Source organism: Kogia breviceps, chromosome 3 (assembly GCF_026419965.1).
Source record: "Kogia breviceps isolate mKogBre1 chromosome 3, mKogBre1 haplotype 1, whole genome shotgun sequence".
In the NCBI taxonomy this organism is placed as follows: domain Eukaryota; kingdom Metazoa; phylum Chordata; class Mammalia; order Artiodactyla; family Physeteridae; genus Kogia; species Kogia breviceps.
In genome coordinates this window covers 159574571-159592762 of record NC_081312.1, presented here as the reverse complement: position 1 = coordinate 159592762, position 18192 = coordinate 159574571, and the positions used below count along the sequence as shown (strand labels likewise).

The 18192-nt window shown below is 53.9% G+C and overlaps 1 protein-coding gene across 3 annotated transcripts in view; it reads left to right on the top strand.

Annotated features, from left to right (window-relative positions):
* The window catches only part of ADARB2 (adenosine deaminase RNA specific B2 (inactive)), a 369707-nt gene that overhangs the window by 338625 nt on the left and 12890 nt on the right, over positions 1–18192 (top strand). For 2 of the 3 annotated variants that reach the window (XM_059056464.2, XM_067030178.1), the window contains exons 5-7: positions 3962–4130; positions 5882–6033; positions 13509–13677. In XM_059056464.2, coding sequence (XP_058912447.1) covers positions 3962–4130; positions 5882–6033; positions 13509–13677 — 490 coding nt within the window. The remainder of the gene's footprint in view (positions 1–3961; positions 4131–5881; positions 6034–13508; positions 13678–18192) is intronic. The other variant, XR_010839874.1, reaches the window with a different exon arrangement.

Below are 18192 nucleotides of genomic sequence, written 5' to 3'. Positions count from 1 at the left end.
CCTGCCGAGTTTGGATGGTGCATCTTCACGTCCTGTTCTGTAAATTAGGGATGGCGGCCGTCAGTCACCCTCGTCTTTCCTAGCCGACTTCTCTGCATGATGAATGTATTTTTATACTGTCATCACCAATGACATTTATACTCTGTTCTGTACCATCACTGTCTTCTCTATTTCCCCTGTGCCGTGAGTCCAAGTGGTGAAACCACTGAGTAGCGTCCACCGCTCAGGACACTGTAAATCACATGGCAGAGCCAGGTGGTTTCCTGGAAGCACGTGGTTCTCAGTGGCGGGAACGTCTCTGCAGAAAGAGCCCGTCCTCCCATGGGGTCACATCTGTCCTCCCTGCCCCCACCACCAGCTCAAACCACGTCATACTGAAGGCTGGTTCAGCATCTGGACTTTCTTAAACGGCTTTGGGAGGTCACGTGACCTCCAAGCCTTCTGACCCGCGGCGCAGACCGGCTTTCCCCGCTGCTAGAGCCTCTTCCCAGCCGGCCAAGGGGACCCCGCACCTCCCACCTGGACCACCATCCCCAGCATCCGCACCATCCTCTTTCTTTCTCTAGAAACACCATTAAAATGCGCAGGAGAGAAACTGAATGTCCACGTCTCCCTAAGTGTCTTGACTTGGTTCTCTTGCTCCTGGAAGTGTTTGCTGCGGGACGCTGAGCCCAAGCTGACTTGCCCTCAGTATTTTCAAGGGCTTTTTCTATGATCTCGTATCTAGTATCTCTGACTAGAAACATCCTGTCTGACACATTTAGTTGCAGTGGTCGCCCCACCACTGCCCACGGAAGGGAAGGGTCTTTTTTACTTTAATGCTACATAATTTCATAAGACTGTGTGGATGTCAGCCAGTCACCTTCCCTGACATTTTTTCTTTTTGGTTGCACCGGGCCTTCGTTGTGGCAGGTCTGCTCCTTAGTTGCGGCTCGCCGGCTCCTTAGTTGTGGCATGCGAACTCTTAGTTGTGTCATGTGGGTTCTAGTTCCCTGACCAGAGATCAAACCCGGGCCCCCTGCATTGGGAGCGCAGTCGTAACCACTGTGCCACCAGGGAAGTCCTTCCCTGACATATTTAAGCTGTTTATTTGTGCAGTGTTTCCTTATATCATTTATTTGTTAAATTCCTTCCTTCATTCACATTTTTGTCAAATTTTTAATATTCTGAGTTAATCCCCAGGCTTTTACCTTCCTTCCTTGTTGTTAATCTACTTTTTACTCTGTGTTCTTGGGAGGTTGGCCCAGTAGGGCAGCCACTTAATTAAAATGTAACTTGATGAGTCCTGTCTGGGACGCAGGCTCTCGCCTGCCCTTGGCCCTGACTTGGAGCATCACGATTTCTCTGGGACATGAGTAGCCCCTGCGGCAGCTGGTCTGTGCTGGAACCCGGCACCCCTTTCCACCCTCTGCATTTCACTCCTCTGCACCCCCAGGGCTTCTTCTCCAGCAGACTGTGGAGATCAAGCCACCCTCCTCCATTGCGCCAGAGTCACAGATCTGCTCCCTCTGGAACCCTTTCCTTCCCATGGGGGCTGGAAGGGGAGGAGAAGCAAACCACCCTCCCGAACCCAAACCTGGACCACATTATTGAGCCCGTTGTCAAGCGATGACTCTGACTGCTCCAGGCATTTCCACGAGGAAGCGATTCTTGAGGGGCTGTTAATAATGATTCTTATTTGATATGAAATTTATAATTTTGATAACATTTTCACATACACTAATCAGTTGATTGCTCCAACCCCGAGAAGTGGGAAAGGTGGGAATCTTTATTGTCAATTTTAAGACGTACAGACACCAAGACCAAGAGGCCGGGTGACCCTCACATCTTGGGGGGGTGGTGGTAAAATGCGGCTGCAGATTCCTGTCCTTCCGGCCCAGGTTGCCTCTGGACGCTGCTCCGGGTGTGATACTGAAGATCTATCCATGTAATTGTTTATTTCTAAGGTTATTAAACAGCCAGAAAAAAAGTTTCCTAGTGTATATTTTTAGAAGTTTACATTTAAACCTGTATTTTGCTAGCCTGGCCTGCAAAACATATGCAGAAGCTATGGTTTGTACGAACACTCTTTCCCATTTAAGTTAATGTGCAGCTTTAAACATACGCGAACATCTGAGATTTATAAGTGCCCTGAAGAAATGCACCTCCCTTGAAGTTGGGCAGGAGAGAACACAGCCCAGAACAACCCCATCCAGAACGCCAGATGCTCTGGGCGGAGTGGTCAGGCCTGTCTTATTGGGGACAATCGTAAAGTTAATCGTGAAGATTAACTCAGCAGTGGAACATTAGCAAACTTTTCTGAGTCGTGAGCTGTAGGAGGTGTTTGCTGCGTGCGTTTTGCTCAGGTGAGCACAGGAGGTGGAGAATCTCATTTGCAGGGTCCATGCCGGACTCTGGCTTGAGAAGAACTGGCACTTAAACACCGTTTTCCCACTTGCACTCGATAAATCCTGACAGTTTAAATACAGGTGAAACTTCTTTCAGTTCACCAGGAGCACTCGGGAAAGCCCATCTTCACAGAGCCCTTGCAAAAGCAGGATTCAGGGACTTTATTCCCCATATTCCAAAACTCTTTCTTTCCATCTTCTCCCTAATGACTGGCAATTACTTTGATCATAAAATTAAAATCGGGCTCTTTTTTTTTTTTTTTTTTTTTTTTGCGGTATGCGGGCCTCTCACTGTTGTGGCCTCTCCCGTTGCGGAGCACAGGCTCCGGACGCGCAGGCCTAGTGGCCATGGCTCACGGGCTTAGTTGCTCCGCGGCATGTGGGATCTTCCCGGACCAGGGCACGAACCCGTGTCTCCTGCATCGGCAGGCGGATTCTCAACCGCTGCGCCACCAGGGAAGCCCCGGGCTCTTTTATTTATGCCCGGTAGGGCACAGGGAGATAAGCAGGAACAAATGAACTGGACAGAAACCCTAAACAGAAGCCCTGGCTGTGGTGAAAGATGGTAAATTATCATCTGGATTCCAAGGAATTAATCATAATGATTGCTAAGTGGATGCCGAGAAACGTGAAGTTGACGCAGCATCTCCGTGTAGACACAGGACACAGGCTCAGAAGCATTAAGATCCATGGGGGCTGATGTGCCCCACAATGAGGAGTGTGATGGACAATTGATTTTAAATCTGGGGTTTAAACTGTTAGGTTTAAACCACAAAATGCAGGATAGATTTACCACTGACCCCGCGTAGCACGCATGCTGACTTGTTTATGGTAAATGTCCCTCCTTAAAATAGAGGGGAAAAGAACAATAGGCCCAGCCAGCCCACTCCCGACTCGTGTAGAGATGAACGGTAGTCTAGTCTGGAAGAAATCACCAGGTGCCGATGGGTCAGAGCCCTGACCCTGGGCCACTCTCCCACGGAATGCCTTAGTTCCTCGTTCTCGTGAAGGAGGTGCGTGTGAGGAAATTAAGAAGGGAGGAAGACAGAGTTTGCGCTGCATTCTTTTGAGATCAGATTCCCCCCATCAAAGCTGCTCAAATGCTCTGCATTTGTATGATCATCAAGACATAACCCAGCATTTAATTGCCCAAAAGATTTCACGGGGGAAAACAACCCAACACTATTTTATCTCGAGGCCGTAAAACTAACCCCATTTTTTCCCCAGTCTCTTAAACTACAATCTTTTTTTTTTCCCAGTGGAAACATAACACTAAGCTTGTTAGTGAAAGAATAAAAAGAAGACACTAATATGTACTATTTGTCTTTGTGCCAGGGTTTGTTTTGGGGTGTTTAAACCATGTCGTCTTGTTCAACAAAATAGTCCACATTCTCCCTAATCATGAGCCCCACCCCCCCAGTACCTTTAGCCCCACTGGCTGGCTATTTACAGGTGAACTTGAGGCTTGGATGCAGGGGGGCAGGGGGGCGGTGCCGGGTGAGGTGGAGAGCAGACCCACTGCCCCACGGAGAGGGCAGCGGCCACAGGGCTCTGACGCCTCCTCTGTCCACCAGGCCTGGACGTCAGGCAAGCCCAGGTCATCGTCCTGTCCTCGGGGACCAAGTGCATCAGCGGCGAGTACATCAATGACCAGGGGCTGGTGGTCAACGACTGCCATGCGGAGATCGTGGCCAGAAGGGCGCTGGTCCACTTCCTGTATGCACAGCTGGAGCTGCACCTGAGGTGAGCAGGGATCCCGGACGGCCATGCAGCCCCCACGCCTGGTGTCCCTCTATCCCGGCCGACCCTGAATGTGCCAACGGCCATGCCCTGAAAGCACACCGGCCCCTCCCAGACTCCAGGCCGAGTCTGTTTCCCTCCCCAGGCCTCGTCCTGGGGCCCCCAGGCTCAACTACCCGGACGAGCCCAGGCAGCAGCTCTCAGCCCTGTCCTCCTGTGCGGGGCGGGCTCTCCTTGCACCCCGCCCCGCAGCGAGAACCCTTCCTGCACCTGGTCCCCAGGCACCACGACGGAGGCGGCCAGTGATGGGCTCTCTCTCCCCTTTTCTGGCCTCCTGCTCCTCCCTGCATGTATGCATCTTAAAGGGGGGGGGTCTGTAATGAAGACCCTGAGCTACGTGCCCAGATGTGGGATGCCTATAGTGCTGCTGGCCGGCCATCGGGAAGCAGCAGGCTGTCCCCTGGGGGGCATCTCCCTCTACGACTCCCTGAGCAGCAGCAGAGCCACGGGTGGCGGTAGGCACAGTGTGTGTCTCTGCCAGAACCGCTGTCCTTCCACAGCCTCCGGAGCAGCATTCCTCAAACCCACTAGGAACAGGGGCCTGGGGGCTTCAGGCGGCAACTCCCGCCTGCCCGTGGCCTGTGCAGGGGCCACACAAAGGGAAGGCGAGTCCAGAGGTGCTGAGTAGACTCAGGAAAGCGATGCCTTCATACACTCAGTTAATTTCTGTCTGAGTCCCTGATTTGCAGTTTCTCCTTGGTTCCAGGCTGGTGGATGGTGCGGCCAGGGTTGAGTGTGGGGAAGGGAGTTGGAAATCTCTCCAAATGTGGGAAGGGTTTCTCTCCTGAATATCCAACTGCCAGGTCAGAAATGTTTCCAAACACCCCTAACTCTGGATGTGTCACCGTGGGCCCAGGCTGACATTTAGGGCCGGCTGTGTGCTGGCACCCAGCTGCAGGCCGGGTGCACCCAGGCCCGTGCCCTCGGGGGGCCGGGGTTAGGGGACGGAGACCAGCAAGGGCTGCAGAAAACCAGGGCCAGGCGTTTGCTCCGAGGTTCTGGGGAGCGCCTGGGGGGGCTGACAGCAGGAGTGCAGTCAGGGAAGCAGAAAGGCTGGTGGGGAGCCTCCAGGGTTCCCGGGGAGAACACGTCTGTTCTGCTGGCTGCGGGCTCTCAGAATCCATCACCAATGGGGCAGAGCGTGTAAAAACAGCAAGACCGGCGGGAAGGAGCCGCCGTGACTGGTGAGGAGGGCTCTGGGAGGGGCCCCAGCTCGGCCCGCTGTGTGCAGGGGGTGCTCCTCACCGCCACTGAGAAGCGGGGTACGGGGGGGTCGTGTGGGGAGGACAGCCCCGGGGCGCGGCCGAGGCGGAAGAAGAGGGGTCCCTGCGCCATATTCCTCACCCGGCTGCGGCCGAGCCCTGCCTCTCTATCCCTGTTCTCCGTCTAACAGAGAACCATCTGCCCACGGCGGCCGTGTAGAGCGCAGCGTCCTGCGGGCACACAGGGAGCGTCGTGACCCACAGAACGGCCGTGTTACGGACAGTCACATTCCGGGTCATGTGTACCGAGGACGAAGGGCTTGTGAAGGATGGGCTTGACCGTGGGCGGCGGGGAGGCCGAGGATGCAGCCTCTGCGGGCCGGTTGCTCTCACCCAGCTGCTCCGCGGCTGGTCCAGAAGGTTTCATGCAGGAAACGGATCGGGCGCCCCGGCCGGCCTCCCGTAGCTGACGGGGCCCCTCTCTGTCCCCAGCAAGCGGCGCGAGGACAGCGAGCGCTCCATCTTCGTGCGGCTGCAGGAGGGCGGCTACCGGCTGAGGGAGGATGTCCTGTTCCACCTCTATGTGAGCACATCCCCCTGCGGAGACGCGCGGCTCCACTCGCCCTACGAGCTCACCACGGACCGTAAGCGCCCAGCTTTCTGCCTTTGTGTTCGAACAGCCCGAGACTCTCCTCCCTGGTTGGCGGGTCCCGCTGTCCGCTCAGACACCACCTGCTTGCCTGGGTGGCGCCGCCCCGAGAGGCAGGCGTGCGCATCTGCAGCATCGGAATGGCATCCTCTAAAACCTCGGCCCAAGGGCCCACATCTCTGGGGACAGCGTAGCTGGAGACGTGACAGAGGCTCTCTAATTGCTGGGGCCCCGTCGCTGCAGCAGGTCAGGCAGCCTGTGGCCAGGACACAGAACAGGCTGAAACAGCACAGAGGCGGGCCACGTGGAGGTGGAGCTGACCCCAGGGCTGCGTCTGCCTCCATCTGCACATGGGGGAGGATAAAGACTTCTCCCCGGGCACCTGGCCTCTCCCACAAAGGGTGTGAAAGTCCTGGGCAGGACCTGCCCTCTCGGGTATTTTAGGAGAGCAGGTGACCACAGACGCAGTCACGTTCACCCAAGAGGTGACACCGTGGTCCTGGGGGGAGGATACCGCAGCCTCCTCTGTGCAGGTCTCATGGGGTCAGTGTCTCCCCAGGTGCCATTAGGAAAGTCTGTTACTGATGCTACGTGTGTGCGTTACACATGCTCGTATACACACCACACACACCCCCGCACACACACGCAGACGCATGCAGAGGCACGTGAACCCCTTCAGAAGCAGCATGAGGCAAATCTGACGAGGGCGGGGAAACGGAGTATCTGTGTGTGATGAGGGGTCAGCCCCTGCTTAAGATGCTGAGGCACCCATGGCTCGTGCTTGGAGGGAACCTATAGCAGAAGCAGACAACACCGTTATTGAAGGCATGTTTGGGCCCTGACCCCCCACGGAAGGTCCACTTGTGTTCTAATTACCAGGGGAAGGAGCGATGAGCACTTTCTGAGTGCTGGCTGCATCCTGGCTCGCGGTGAGTGCCTCCACCTAAGATAAGGACGTGTAGGGAAATCGCTCTCTTTAAAACCCTGCATGAATTTAACCTATTTCTCTAATGCTCAGATTGTATGCGGGTCCAAAAAAAACGCCTTCCGCTTTTACCAATGTTCCTCCAAGCCCATCGCTTTCCCCTCTGGGGAATGGTTGGACAGAGGCCCCTGTAATAGGGTACCAGTAACATTTTCATTGCTGTCTCAGCACGGGCTGTCCTCCTGAACAGCACAGGCTGGGTGGCTTATAAACAGCAGACATGGGTTCCTCACGGTTCTGGGGGCTGGGAGTCCAAGATCAAGGTGCTGGTAGATTCGGTGTCTGGTGAGAACCCGTTTCCTTGTTCACAGACGGCGTCTTCTCACTGTGTCCTCACCTGGAGGGAGGGGCAGGGAGCTGTGTGGGGTCTCTTTATAAGGACACTGATCCCATCATGGGGGCTCCACCCTCACGACCTCATCACCTCCTAGAGGACCCACCTCCTGACACCATCACCTTGGGGGTTAGGTGTCAACATACAGAATCCAGGGACACACACATTCAGACCATAACACCCACCTATGGAAAGTTAGTGGGAGGATCAAGTCAAACAGAGAGACACGAAAGCGAACCTATTCAATGTCAGGGAACTTCCAGGGAGCTGCCCCAGGAGGAGAGTAGGCTGGGGGACCGGCAACGCAGGCAGTGGGCTTGGCCCCTCCAAAGTCCCCTGGGGGTCGTGCAGAGTGTTCCTTCTGACCACGCAGCCTCAGAGAGAGAGAGATGAGAAAACGTGAGAATTCATTTTCTCGGAGGCGCTCATCAGGCTGGATCTACATGGTACCAATTCCCCACATGAAATTGTGAAATATGGTCCATTAGCTACTTGGAATTATCCTTCCATTTTCTCTCAGAAGACCTGGCATCGTGGAGATCCAGCCAGGAGCCCTCCGGTTCCAGGAGGGAAAGTCCCGCAGAACTTTGGGGAGGCCCGGACTCACCAGCTTCCTGCTGGCCGGAGTCGGGGTGGCTGAGTGAGGACAGGGAGCCCATCCCACCCCGCCCCCCCGAGACTGCGCTCTCTGCCAGGGACGGTTCCAGGTCATCAGCCTCCCTGGCCTTAATTCCAACTTGCAAAGCCGGTGGTTTAGAAAAATGAGCAGATACGTTCTCAGTGCACCCTGGAGTTCTCCTCCAGGCACAGATGTCTTTTACTTTGTGGTGTTTTAAGAAGTGGCAGGTGCAGGTAGAAGGGACAAAACAAAGCGTTTTCCTCACATTTTTGCTGCAGATGTGCCTGCAGAAATGAGAAGTTACTCCTAGGTTATTTTGGTTGGTATTTCTCCCCAGGGTTCCCACAGGATCCCCAAGCGGGCACCTGGCGGGTCTGTCCCTCAGACGGCCAGCCAAGTGTCCTGCATCACCTTCCTTACTCGTCGGCCAGGGCAAGAAACCCCAAATGCCTGCGTCCCCCACGTGGAGGAGCTTTACAGGTGGCTCAGCCTTCTCCATTTGCCAAGGCACAAACGCCCCGGAATTGGCTAATGTGGGGATGGGGTAACCCTGCTGGTGGCTCCCTATCAGGGTGCCTCCTTCGCTGGACCTCGGAGGAGGGGGTGCAGGTGATGGGGATCCTTAGGGGTCCCCTCTGGGGCAGAGGTGACAGTGACAGGCCCCCTGGAGGCAGGACCTGCCCGAGGGGCATTTAGCAGGGATGGGCACTCCCACCTCCTGCAAGTCACCCCTGCCTCACTGCCCAGCCTCACTGCCCCACGGCCTCAGGGTCCACGCTCCTGAACAGGCCCAGGGCACCCGACCCTGAAGGTCACGGCAATGTCCTCGCGTCCACAGATGCAGAGTATGACATGCTCAATCCTCTCCCCGGAGGGGTCACACCCGGGAGAAGCTCTGGCCCTGGACACCGAGGCCTCCAGCTTCTCACCCACAGCTGCTCCGGGAGCCACCCCTCCACCGGCCAGCATGTCCCCTACCTGTCCTGGTCACTTTGGCTGGTTTGATTGTCACCCCTTGCTTGGTCTGCAGGAGGCCTTGTACATCTTTATGCACAACCCACAGCCGTGGTGCCAGGGATCACCCCTCCCTCTCTCACACACAAGTACACACATGAGCACACGCACACAGCACACGCACAACAGATGCCTGACGTTTGGGACCACGGACACACCTGTTCAGCGATTAAGTCTAAGGGGAGTTCTCAACAGATCTGCCCAGATGGCCCCTGTCCTTTAAGAGGGAAGGAAGGCAGAGTGAACCCCAGCAGAGAACCAAGTCCGACCCACCTGTGGCAGAGTCCCACCCCCCGCTGTCCACCAGGGACTCTAGCCTCAGCTTTCACCACAGCCCTAAAGGTTCCATGAGTTTCAGGAGCCCCAGACCCCTGAGGCCCAGTTCAGGGGCTCTGCAGCTAAGGGACAATACACAGCCCCACCCCCGGGGACGCCTGTGGCTCCAGAAATTCTAAAGTCCCTAGGGTTTTTTTCCCCTCAAAAACATTCACCTGGACAGATCATAGGTTCCCCTTTCCTAGAGTTCTTAGAAATGGACTCAGTGTCCATTGGCCGAGATGTCTGGGGAGACGTGCTGCCTGTGAGCAGGTGTGCACAGATTTGGTTGTTTCCAAACCTGACTTACCTACAGCACTGCCAGGAAGTTTCTACAAATGCAGGTTCCATGCACACTCTCCCAGGATTCTGGTGCCTCAGGATGCAGTGGGTCTGAGGGTCCGTACTTCTAAAATTTCCCCAGTGATTCTCAGGATCAGCCATGTTCTGAGCCCCCGGGTTCAAAACCCCCTAACCTGTCTCCTGCCCCATTGGTTTCCTATCCTCTCCCACGGGAGGGCGGGCCTGCGTGCAGACGGGGGACTGGTGACGCATCTTCAAGGCCCGCAGACACGGAGGTGGGGGGGCAGACACAGAAGGGGTTGCTGGCAGGGCCGGGGCAGATGCGGCTTCCCCGGTGGGGACAGGAGGAGGCCACACATGGGAGAAAGTCCTCTGGCCACAGGCTGTGAGACAGAGGTCGTACGCAACTCAGAGATGCTCCGTCCCAGGGGGCCAGACCCATGGGGATGAGTCCACTTCCAGAGTGGCTCTGGGAGGCCCGAGATAGACCAATGGCAGTTCTGATCAGAACCTAACTGAAGAGATTAATGAAAAGACCCGGGCTGGTCACAGTGGCTGGATGACCGTTCTCCTTCCAACTCACCAACACTCTAATGCAAATTCCTCTTGCTTGGCAGTTTCTTTAAATAACCTAGAAAATTCGGTCCTTACTGCCATTTTACAAGAGTTTAACAGCTTAGTTCAAATCTCCGAACTATCTCTCACTGGAAGCCATGAGAAATAGCATGATTACATCACACAGCTATCTTACAAGTGTGAACTGAATGCCTGTACGTCTGAGCCAGTTCTATTCTTTGTACATGACGGCAGCTCAAAAATCCCATAGGAAGTCAGGGACTCTAAAATACACTTCCTGATGCCCTGTCTTCTGATGTGACTACTGAGCTACAGAGCATGCAACACATGATAATATCCGTGCATTGCAGGGTCGATGGATTTAAATAGCTTCCTAACTCATGTCGTCACTGTCACCATCCTCACCAGGTAGGACAAGAACACCCACGTGACCACATGACAAATATTGTATATGTCATTATTACAATAAATAGTAGACCACATCATGGGTATACCTTCTGGGTTATACCTTTGGAAGCTTATTTGGGATTTAAAAATATTGTCTTCTTTCCTATACTTTTTTTCCCATTTCTGGCTCTTTCTCTCCCCTGCACCATTGCAGCAACCATGCATCACATTTTAGATAGACCTTTGCTCCCTCGGTGGACTTCCTTAGTCACCATCTGATTCTCTCCTGAAAACAGAATATTCACTTGAACAATGTTCTTAAGCATATTGCCAGCCGCACTTTATCTTGACATCAGGGTCCGAAAGTAAGGGTTTTAGATGAACAAACACTACACTGAAGAGTCTCATGAGATGGAGTATCAGAATTAGCTGAGAACATTCTTATGGGTTTGGGAGCATTTATGTATCCACGCAGGCAGGGTCTTAATGCTCCACACTTCCACTGTCTAGGGCACACGACAAATCCACTGCAGATGATTTAAGGTCAGTTCCCCGCAGTTTCTGGTTGGATTGGCATTTCGTTCTGCTTGAAGTAGCATCTTCAACTCCCTCCTGCCTCTCGCAATTAGGCAAGAAAGAGCCAGGGTAAATGAGCTCTGCAAGATCGCGTCGCTCAGAGCCACTGGGACTGATCACACTGGTGGGGGAGCTGGAGGAGGCAGCCGAGACTCAACACGTCCGAAAATAAACACTCGTCAGGAGCATCTCATGCACCTGGCTCTTCAGGAAAAAGTCATCTACCTGAAAACTTTAGGTTAACTCCTAGAAACCAGTTGTTACTCAAGCCAGGCCTCCAAGTTGTCATGGCCTTAACAGGCTACAAAGTCTGCTTCAGGGAAAGTTAGTTGCACAGAAGCCCTGGGTAAGAATTCAGAAGAGCCCTTACAATGTAATAGGTGACTTTCCAGGTCTGGAAAATGACACAATAGTTGAAGCATTGAGAGAATGGTGAGGATACTATTGAATATAATTACCAGAAAGAGAGGGACAGCAAGTACCGTATTTCCTAAGAAAGTATTCCCACACAGAAGACTTTAGTTCCTAAACTAACATTGTGGTAAATTGTGGAAACTGTTAGCTACGCCGGCCCTCCTTTCCCTCAGTGCCACCTGCCACGGGAAGTTGATGTGATAAAGACCTCACCTGGACAGTGTAAAAAGTCAGGTCAAACCAAAGTTTTGCTCAAGTATTTTTGAGTCAGGTGAAATATTTTATGTTCAATTTATTATCATCACTATCTTCATCTTTGTCACCATCATCATTGTCTCACCATCATCACCATTATTATCAACATCAGCAGCAGCAGCAGCATTATCATCCGATTCCTAGTGCCATTTAAATCTGCAAAGAAGAGATTCAGGCTCTACCTAGGGGGAGGGCTGGGCATCCCTTGGCTGTGCCCCTCCCTCCCCCAGGCTCAGTCTCTCAGCTTGGTTCTTCCTTCCATAGATGAGTCATAGGCCAGTCCAAATTGGATGTCATCAAGGACCTGGTTAGTAGTAAGGTCAATAAGCAATCTAAAACCTCTCAAAAGTTTACTTTCTCCACGGAGTACAGCAATTTTCTTCCCAAGAGATGGCCTCTAGGTAGTATGAATACATAGTAAAGGAACTTCAGTTCTTAGAAATCATGAGAAAATATACTGGAAATTACTTCAAGATCTGTAAGAGAAGGTGCCCATATAAACCCAAATGTTATTAATTATTTGGGTAATAATTTATATTAATAATTTACCCTCACTCCATTGCAGATAAATGAAGGAGAAACACATTTTCACAAATTCTAAAACTTACATAGAAACCTTTTCAAGAAGGCATTTAGCATTCACCCCACCGTCGTGTATGTCAACGTTGGTATCACTATGGTAGTTCATATATAATCTGTACACAAAGCAGTTAAGCATTTCTATAACACATTATAATCCTGACTAAATGTACAGAACTTTTTTTAAAAAAAGAAAAAAAATAATAAATTTAATCTTCCTCTCGTTCAAGCTAGTTCTTCAAATAACTGGTGTGTATGAGTGTGGAGGTGACTCTGGAAAGGAAAGGCAGGAGAGCAGTAACAGGGCATGGAGGCCTAGGCCCACCCCTGCCGGGGGCCGGTCTTTGGGTGTAGCAGACGCCCGCTCACCGGGACTCTCGGCGGCAGCTCTGGGGTCCCAGGTCCCATCTCATTTAGTCCCTAAGCCTAGGAGGGAGGCACCACCACTACCCCATTTTCAGACGAACTAACTGTATCACAGTAGTTTTAAGTAGCTTTTCCAAGGCTACACAGCTAGGAAACCATAGAGCCAGGACTAAAATCTAGATGAGGTTTGCAGCCCAGCAATTGGGCCGGATCCCACCGGCCGTCTGAGAACTAAGCATGGTTTTTTTGTGTTTTTTTTCTAAGCATGGTTTTTACATTTTTTAATGGCTGGAAAGGGTGAGAAGACCATCTCCTGACACATGAAGGTGACATGGAACCCAACAGTCAGTGTCTGTAAATGCAGCTCCTTCCCTGGCCCGTCTGTGCTGAGAGCTGGGCCACAGGTCCAGTGGTCGGACTGAGACCAAACGGCTGCCGAGCCTCTGATGGTCACTGTCCAGCCCTTTGCTGTGACGCCGGCTGAGCCTGGACCAGAGGGGTTGCTGTGTCCCAGCTCCTCCTGTGTCTGTACAAGTCCATCCCGCCCAGCACTTACCTCCAAAGCTGCTTCCTCATCCTGAACGCGGGTGGTGGCACCAGGGTCACTGGAGTTGCTTCCCAATGAGCCCCCCTCTTCTTCCCCTCCCCTCGGAGCACCCCCGTGACCACCCTGTGTCCCCCCGCCCCTCATGTGTCCCCCACACCGTGTCCCCAGCCCCTGAGTCTCACGCGGCTCTCGTCCCCTAGTTAGCAGCAGCAAGCACCTGGCCAGGAAGTTCCGGGGGCGCCTGCGCACGAAGATCGAGTCCGGGGAGGGGACAGTGCCCGTGCGTGGCCCAGGCACGGTGCAGACGTGGGACGGCGTCCTGCTGGGCGAGCAGCTGGTCACCATGTCCTGCACGGACAAGATCGCCAGGTAACGGCCCCTCTGTCCTCTGCACGAGTGCCCTCCGGGTGTGTGTTTGGCGGGGGGAGGGACAGGGACTGTGTCCCAGAGAGGGGACTGGCCGGGTGCTGAGGTGCACTCCGAGGTCCCGGACTCGGCCCTGCCAGCCCTGAACTCCACACCCGCCACGGGACGTGGCCGCCCGCTGCCCCACACACAGTTGTGCACCGGCCAGGCGCCTTCCGTACCATCACGGCCTCCCTGGAAAGCCGGACAGAGCCGTCAGAGAGGCAGGCGGGGCCGAGGAGAGGCAGGGACTCCGGTGCCAGGGCAGCGGCGACCCCAACCCTGACCCGAGCCTGCATGGGGAGGAGCCGTGGCCCAGGTGCACTCGGTGCCTCTGTGAGGCACCCTAGGCTACAGGGCAGGTAAAACCTCAGCCCTGGCGAACAGGGATCCGAAATCTCAAAGGAAATTACCAAACACTACAGGAGAAATAAGCCCTTTTACTCCCCTGGAGTGACTGCACCCGGCCTGACTGCAATACAGCAAAGCACTGATTTCTGCATCAAAGAGAACTTCCCGTAGTCGTCAACTAGCTCATCTTTCAGAAGGAAACGTATCCTCCTTTGTAATGTTTTCATCTTTTCACAAAGTGGAGAGAATCAGCAGTTTCCACCTTAACAGAAATTCTCTTGCTCTCCCAGGATTACGTTGGGTCTCTAAATTAATTCTGACTCCCTAGAAAATGAAGTGAATGAATGATACAGAAGTTAAGTTTTTTTTGTTTTTTGTGGTACGTGGGCCTCTCACTGTTGTGGCCTCTCCCGTTGCGGAGCACAGGCTCCGGACGCACAGGCTCAGCGGCCATGGCTCACGGGCCTAGCCGCTCCGCGGCATGTGGGATCTTCCCGGACCGGGGCACGAACCCGTGTTCCCTGCATTGGCAGGCGGATTCTCAACCACTACACCACCAGGGAAGCCCAGAAGTTAAGTTTCACTGTCTCTAGGATCTTAAATGTCAATTGACAGGAAATTAAACTCGCTACAAAGCCCAGGTGATGTGGGACGTCAACAGTTCTGATGCTGAAAGCGCGGCATCTCTGCACCGGCGCCGAATCGAATCTCAGAGACAGAGTTTTAGGTGAAGTAGAAAAGGAGAGCTTTATTGCTTTGCCAGGCAAAGAGGGACACAGCAGGCTCCTGCCTCGAAAAATTATGTGTCCCCACCTGGGAGGATTTGATGAGGGGTTTATAACAATCCTTCAAGGGGGCTTGCTGATGAGATTAGGCCATGTGCAGAGTCTTAGGTGGTCGGGTTTCCTAACCTTGATGGGCTTCTTGGGTCCCTTTAATCTGGCCTCAGGTGGTTTTTTGGCTGCTCCTCCCTTGATTAGCAACTGTTCGAATCTGCCCTTTGGAACCCAGGGAAGGTCATGGAGGCTGCAGTCTGTTCCCTAGAAACAAGAAATGGGGGACAGAAAGGCTTTCGTGCCCAGGAGCCCACGGGCCCACTGGTTTCATTCCCACCAGTGATGCTCTGTTTAACAAAGTCTGCTTAGAAAGCACAGTCTGTGTCACGTCCCTGGGCTGAGGAGGATTCTGTTTTTGAGGGGGGACATGCTGGGGACATTGTGATGCCCGTGGCTCTGGGCAGGTGGGGGGCCGCCCCAAATTCATCCAGGAGTTGATGCAGCTCACGGGTAGCCCTGCCAGTTACCTGTCTAGTCCCCAAATCTGGTGGCCAGGTGAGTGGTGCCCAGACGGTGGGGGACACAATGGGGCAGGAGGGGCCTGGGGGGCATGGCACCAGGTCCCCTCCCCCCACTCAGTCCCCTGGGAGCCCAGCCCGCCTTCCCAGGACTTTCCTCAGGTGTTCCCTGAGCATTCTCCTCACTCTCCTCTGTCTCTGTCTCTCCTTCTCTATCTCTCTGTCTCCCCTGCCCCACCTTCCTCCCTGAACAAGCCCACCATCTCTGCCTCTCTCCCTGCAACCCCCGTGATGTCCTCCCCGTCCTCGGCCTCCCCTCCCCCTGCACCCCGTGTCCTGCACTGGTATCCTATTCACCTCCACCCTCTGCTTCTGCGTCTAAGGTCTGACCCTCAGGGGATCACTGGTGCCACCATGAGGGGTGCGTGTGCAGGTTAGGGTCCTGTCTCTGCAGGTGGGCACCCATCCATTGCCTAACAGGAGGCAGGAGCAGAGACGTCCAGTTCTGCAGGGGGCCGAGCAAGGCTGGACTGGAGTGGAGATGGGGCAGGCATGGGGTTTCCTTCGTGATGACAGCCGTGCTCAGAAATGCGGAGTCGGGGCGAGGCTTTCATGGACGGGGCAGTGGAGGGGTGGCCCCCAACCATGCTGGACAGTGGGCAGGGCTCACACAGGCTGAGCGGCTGGGTCAGACCTGGCCCAGGACCCAAGCATGTGGAAGGGGTCGACCCTATGGACGGAAGCTCTGTGCAACGTTCCCACGAGTCCAGTGGTCAGGGTGGCCTCCCAGGGAAAAGGGCTGCATTATGTGAATGTCATTATCATCAAACTCACTCCAAAGACGTAGGAACCAGGCCCAGGCTGCCCCCCTCCCTAAACCGGGCGCACAGCCGACAGAGTCTGCAAGCGCCTGCAGGTCCCCAGGCTCCTGGGGGTACATCACGCTCAGCATTGTGTGGAAGAACACCTGGGGCGTCACCAGGAGGTTGGAGAGTCTGACGGACCAGCACCAAAGCCAGGATGCCCAGCACCACAGTCTGGATGTGGGCAGAACACCCCAGCTGCAGAGAGAGCTTTCTCCCCCTTCCATGGAAAAAAACACCCGAGGCTGGAAGTGGGGATACACCAGCTACATTTTTCCTCTTTAAAAATAATTTTGATGATGACATAGCAGAAAACGAAATCTAATTTCTTCTCTTTGGAACCAGAGTCGTTGGAATTCCCAGGAAAATTCTTGGGCCATGAAAGTCTTTTGAAAGTGAGATTTGGGGCCAAAAAGGAATTTTACTTAAAGCCCTGGAGCAAAATACTATCTTGCAGATAAAAGCTGGTTCCAATGCTCAAGGGATAGTGGATACCTCTCCCTTGGGTGAATGGCTTCCATCCAAAACAGAACCAAACCTGAGGCTCTCTGGCCACAAGATCCTAAATGCGCCTAAGGCTACATGTTCTCACGCCTCCAGATAAAGGGAAAGTGTGATGGGACCATCTCGTCACACCGACTGGTGGAAACAGCCCACAGGGAGCGACATCACACATCTGAAGTTCCCCTCACCCCCCATTAAAACATAAAAGGCAGTAAGAAACATTAGGAGACTTGAAAAGTAAAAAAGACGACCAGCCAGTATCCCAGCTGTCACCGAAAACAGCAGGCACCTTGGCTATAATCGCCTTAAACTTTTTCCTAAACGCAGGCTTTTTCCTGTCATCAGGATTTTGCTGCTTTGGGAAGTTTGCTTACAGTCCATCACTGAACACTATGATCCTGGCTCCTTTCAAAGCCACAGGCATTGAATCCATGTACATTGAATCCACGTGCAAGGCTGGGGGCACCTCCCTGCTGCTGGATCCCTGGGTGCTCACAAGTGGTTGCTCCGTGCACCATGTTTCCAGAAATATCTCTGTGCGGAAGCGTTTTTCCGAATCTCCAAGTACAGACTTAGGACATACTCCCCAGAGTGGGGTTACGGAGCCCAGGGTTTGGGGTAAACAGAAGCAGTGGCATCTCCTAACGCCCCGTAGCAGGTGGCATGGGCCCAACGGTGGCCCCAAAAGATATCCTTGTCCCCAGACCCTAAACCCGTGAGTGTGGCCTTACCAGGCAGGATTAAGCCAAGGATGGTGAGAGAAGGTGGCCTCTAAATGCAGCTAGTGTATCCTCGTGAGCGAGGCCTTGGGGACCTGGGGACAGACGCCCAGAGCAGGTGCACAGGGAAGGCCACAGAGACAGAGGTGGGGCCCAGAGGGACGCATCCACAAGCCTCTGAGCACCAGGTGAGCGAGGCCTGGGGTGGGGTCTCCCCGGTGCCCCCAGGCTGCCACACCTTCACCTAAGACCTCTGCCTCCAGGATCATGAGTAAATTTCTGATGTTTTAAGCCCTTCCCCACCCACCTCACCCCCTGCCCCAGGAAACCAATATAACCAGGTAGGAGACACCACTGACTTGGCTCAACTCATGTGGTCTTTGCAAAATTCCAGAACCAAAGTCATAGTGAAATCTATTCCTACAATGCTACTGCTCATGCCAGGCTGGTGCAGACCCAGGGAAACTGCAGAATGTGGGTTGTTTCACCAGGTTCAGGAAACTGGACCTACAACCCACGACTTAAGGTTGGAGGCTTGGAGGCTCATCAGAGGGTTGGATTTTCCTGCAGCTCAGCGATAAAACAGACCAAGCCCTGTGCCTCTGTGAGCCCAGGACAAATGACAAGTGTCACCGTGAGGCCCATGTTCCCATGGACGTGGCCTGGCTTTCCGGACATAAGAAGCCGATCTGAACTGTCACTAACAAGAAACACCGGCCACCTGAAAGGACAGGCGAACCAGGGAGGG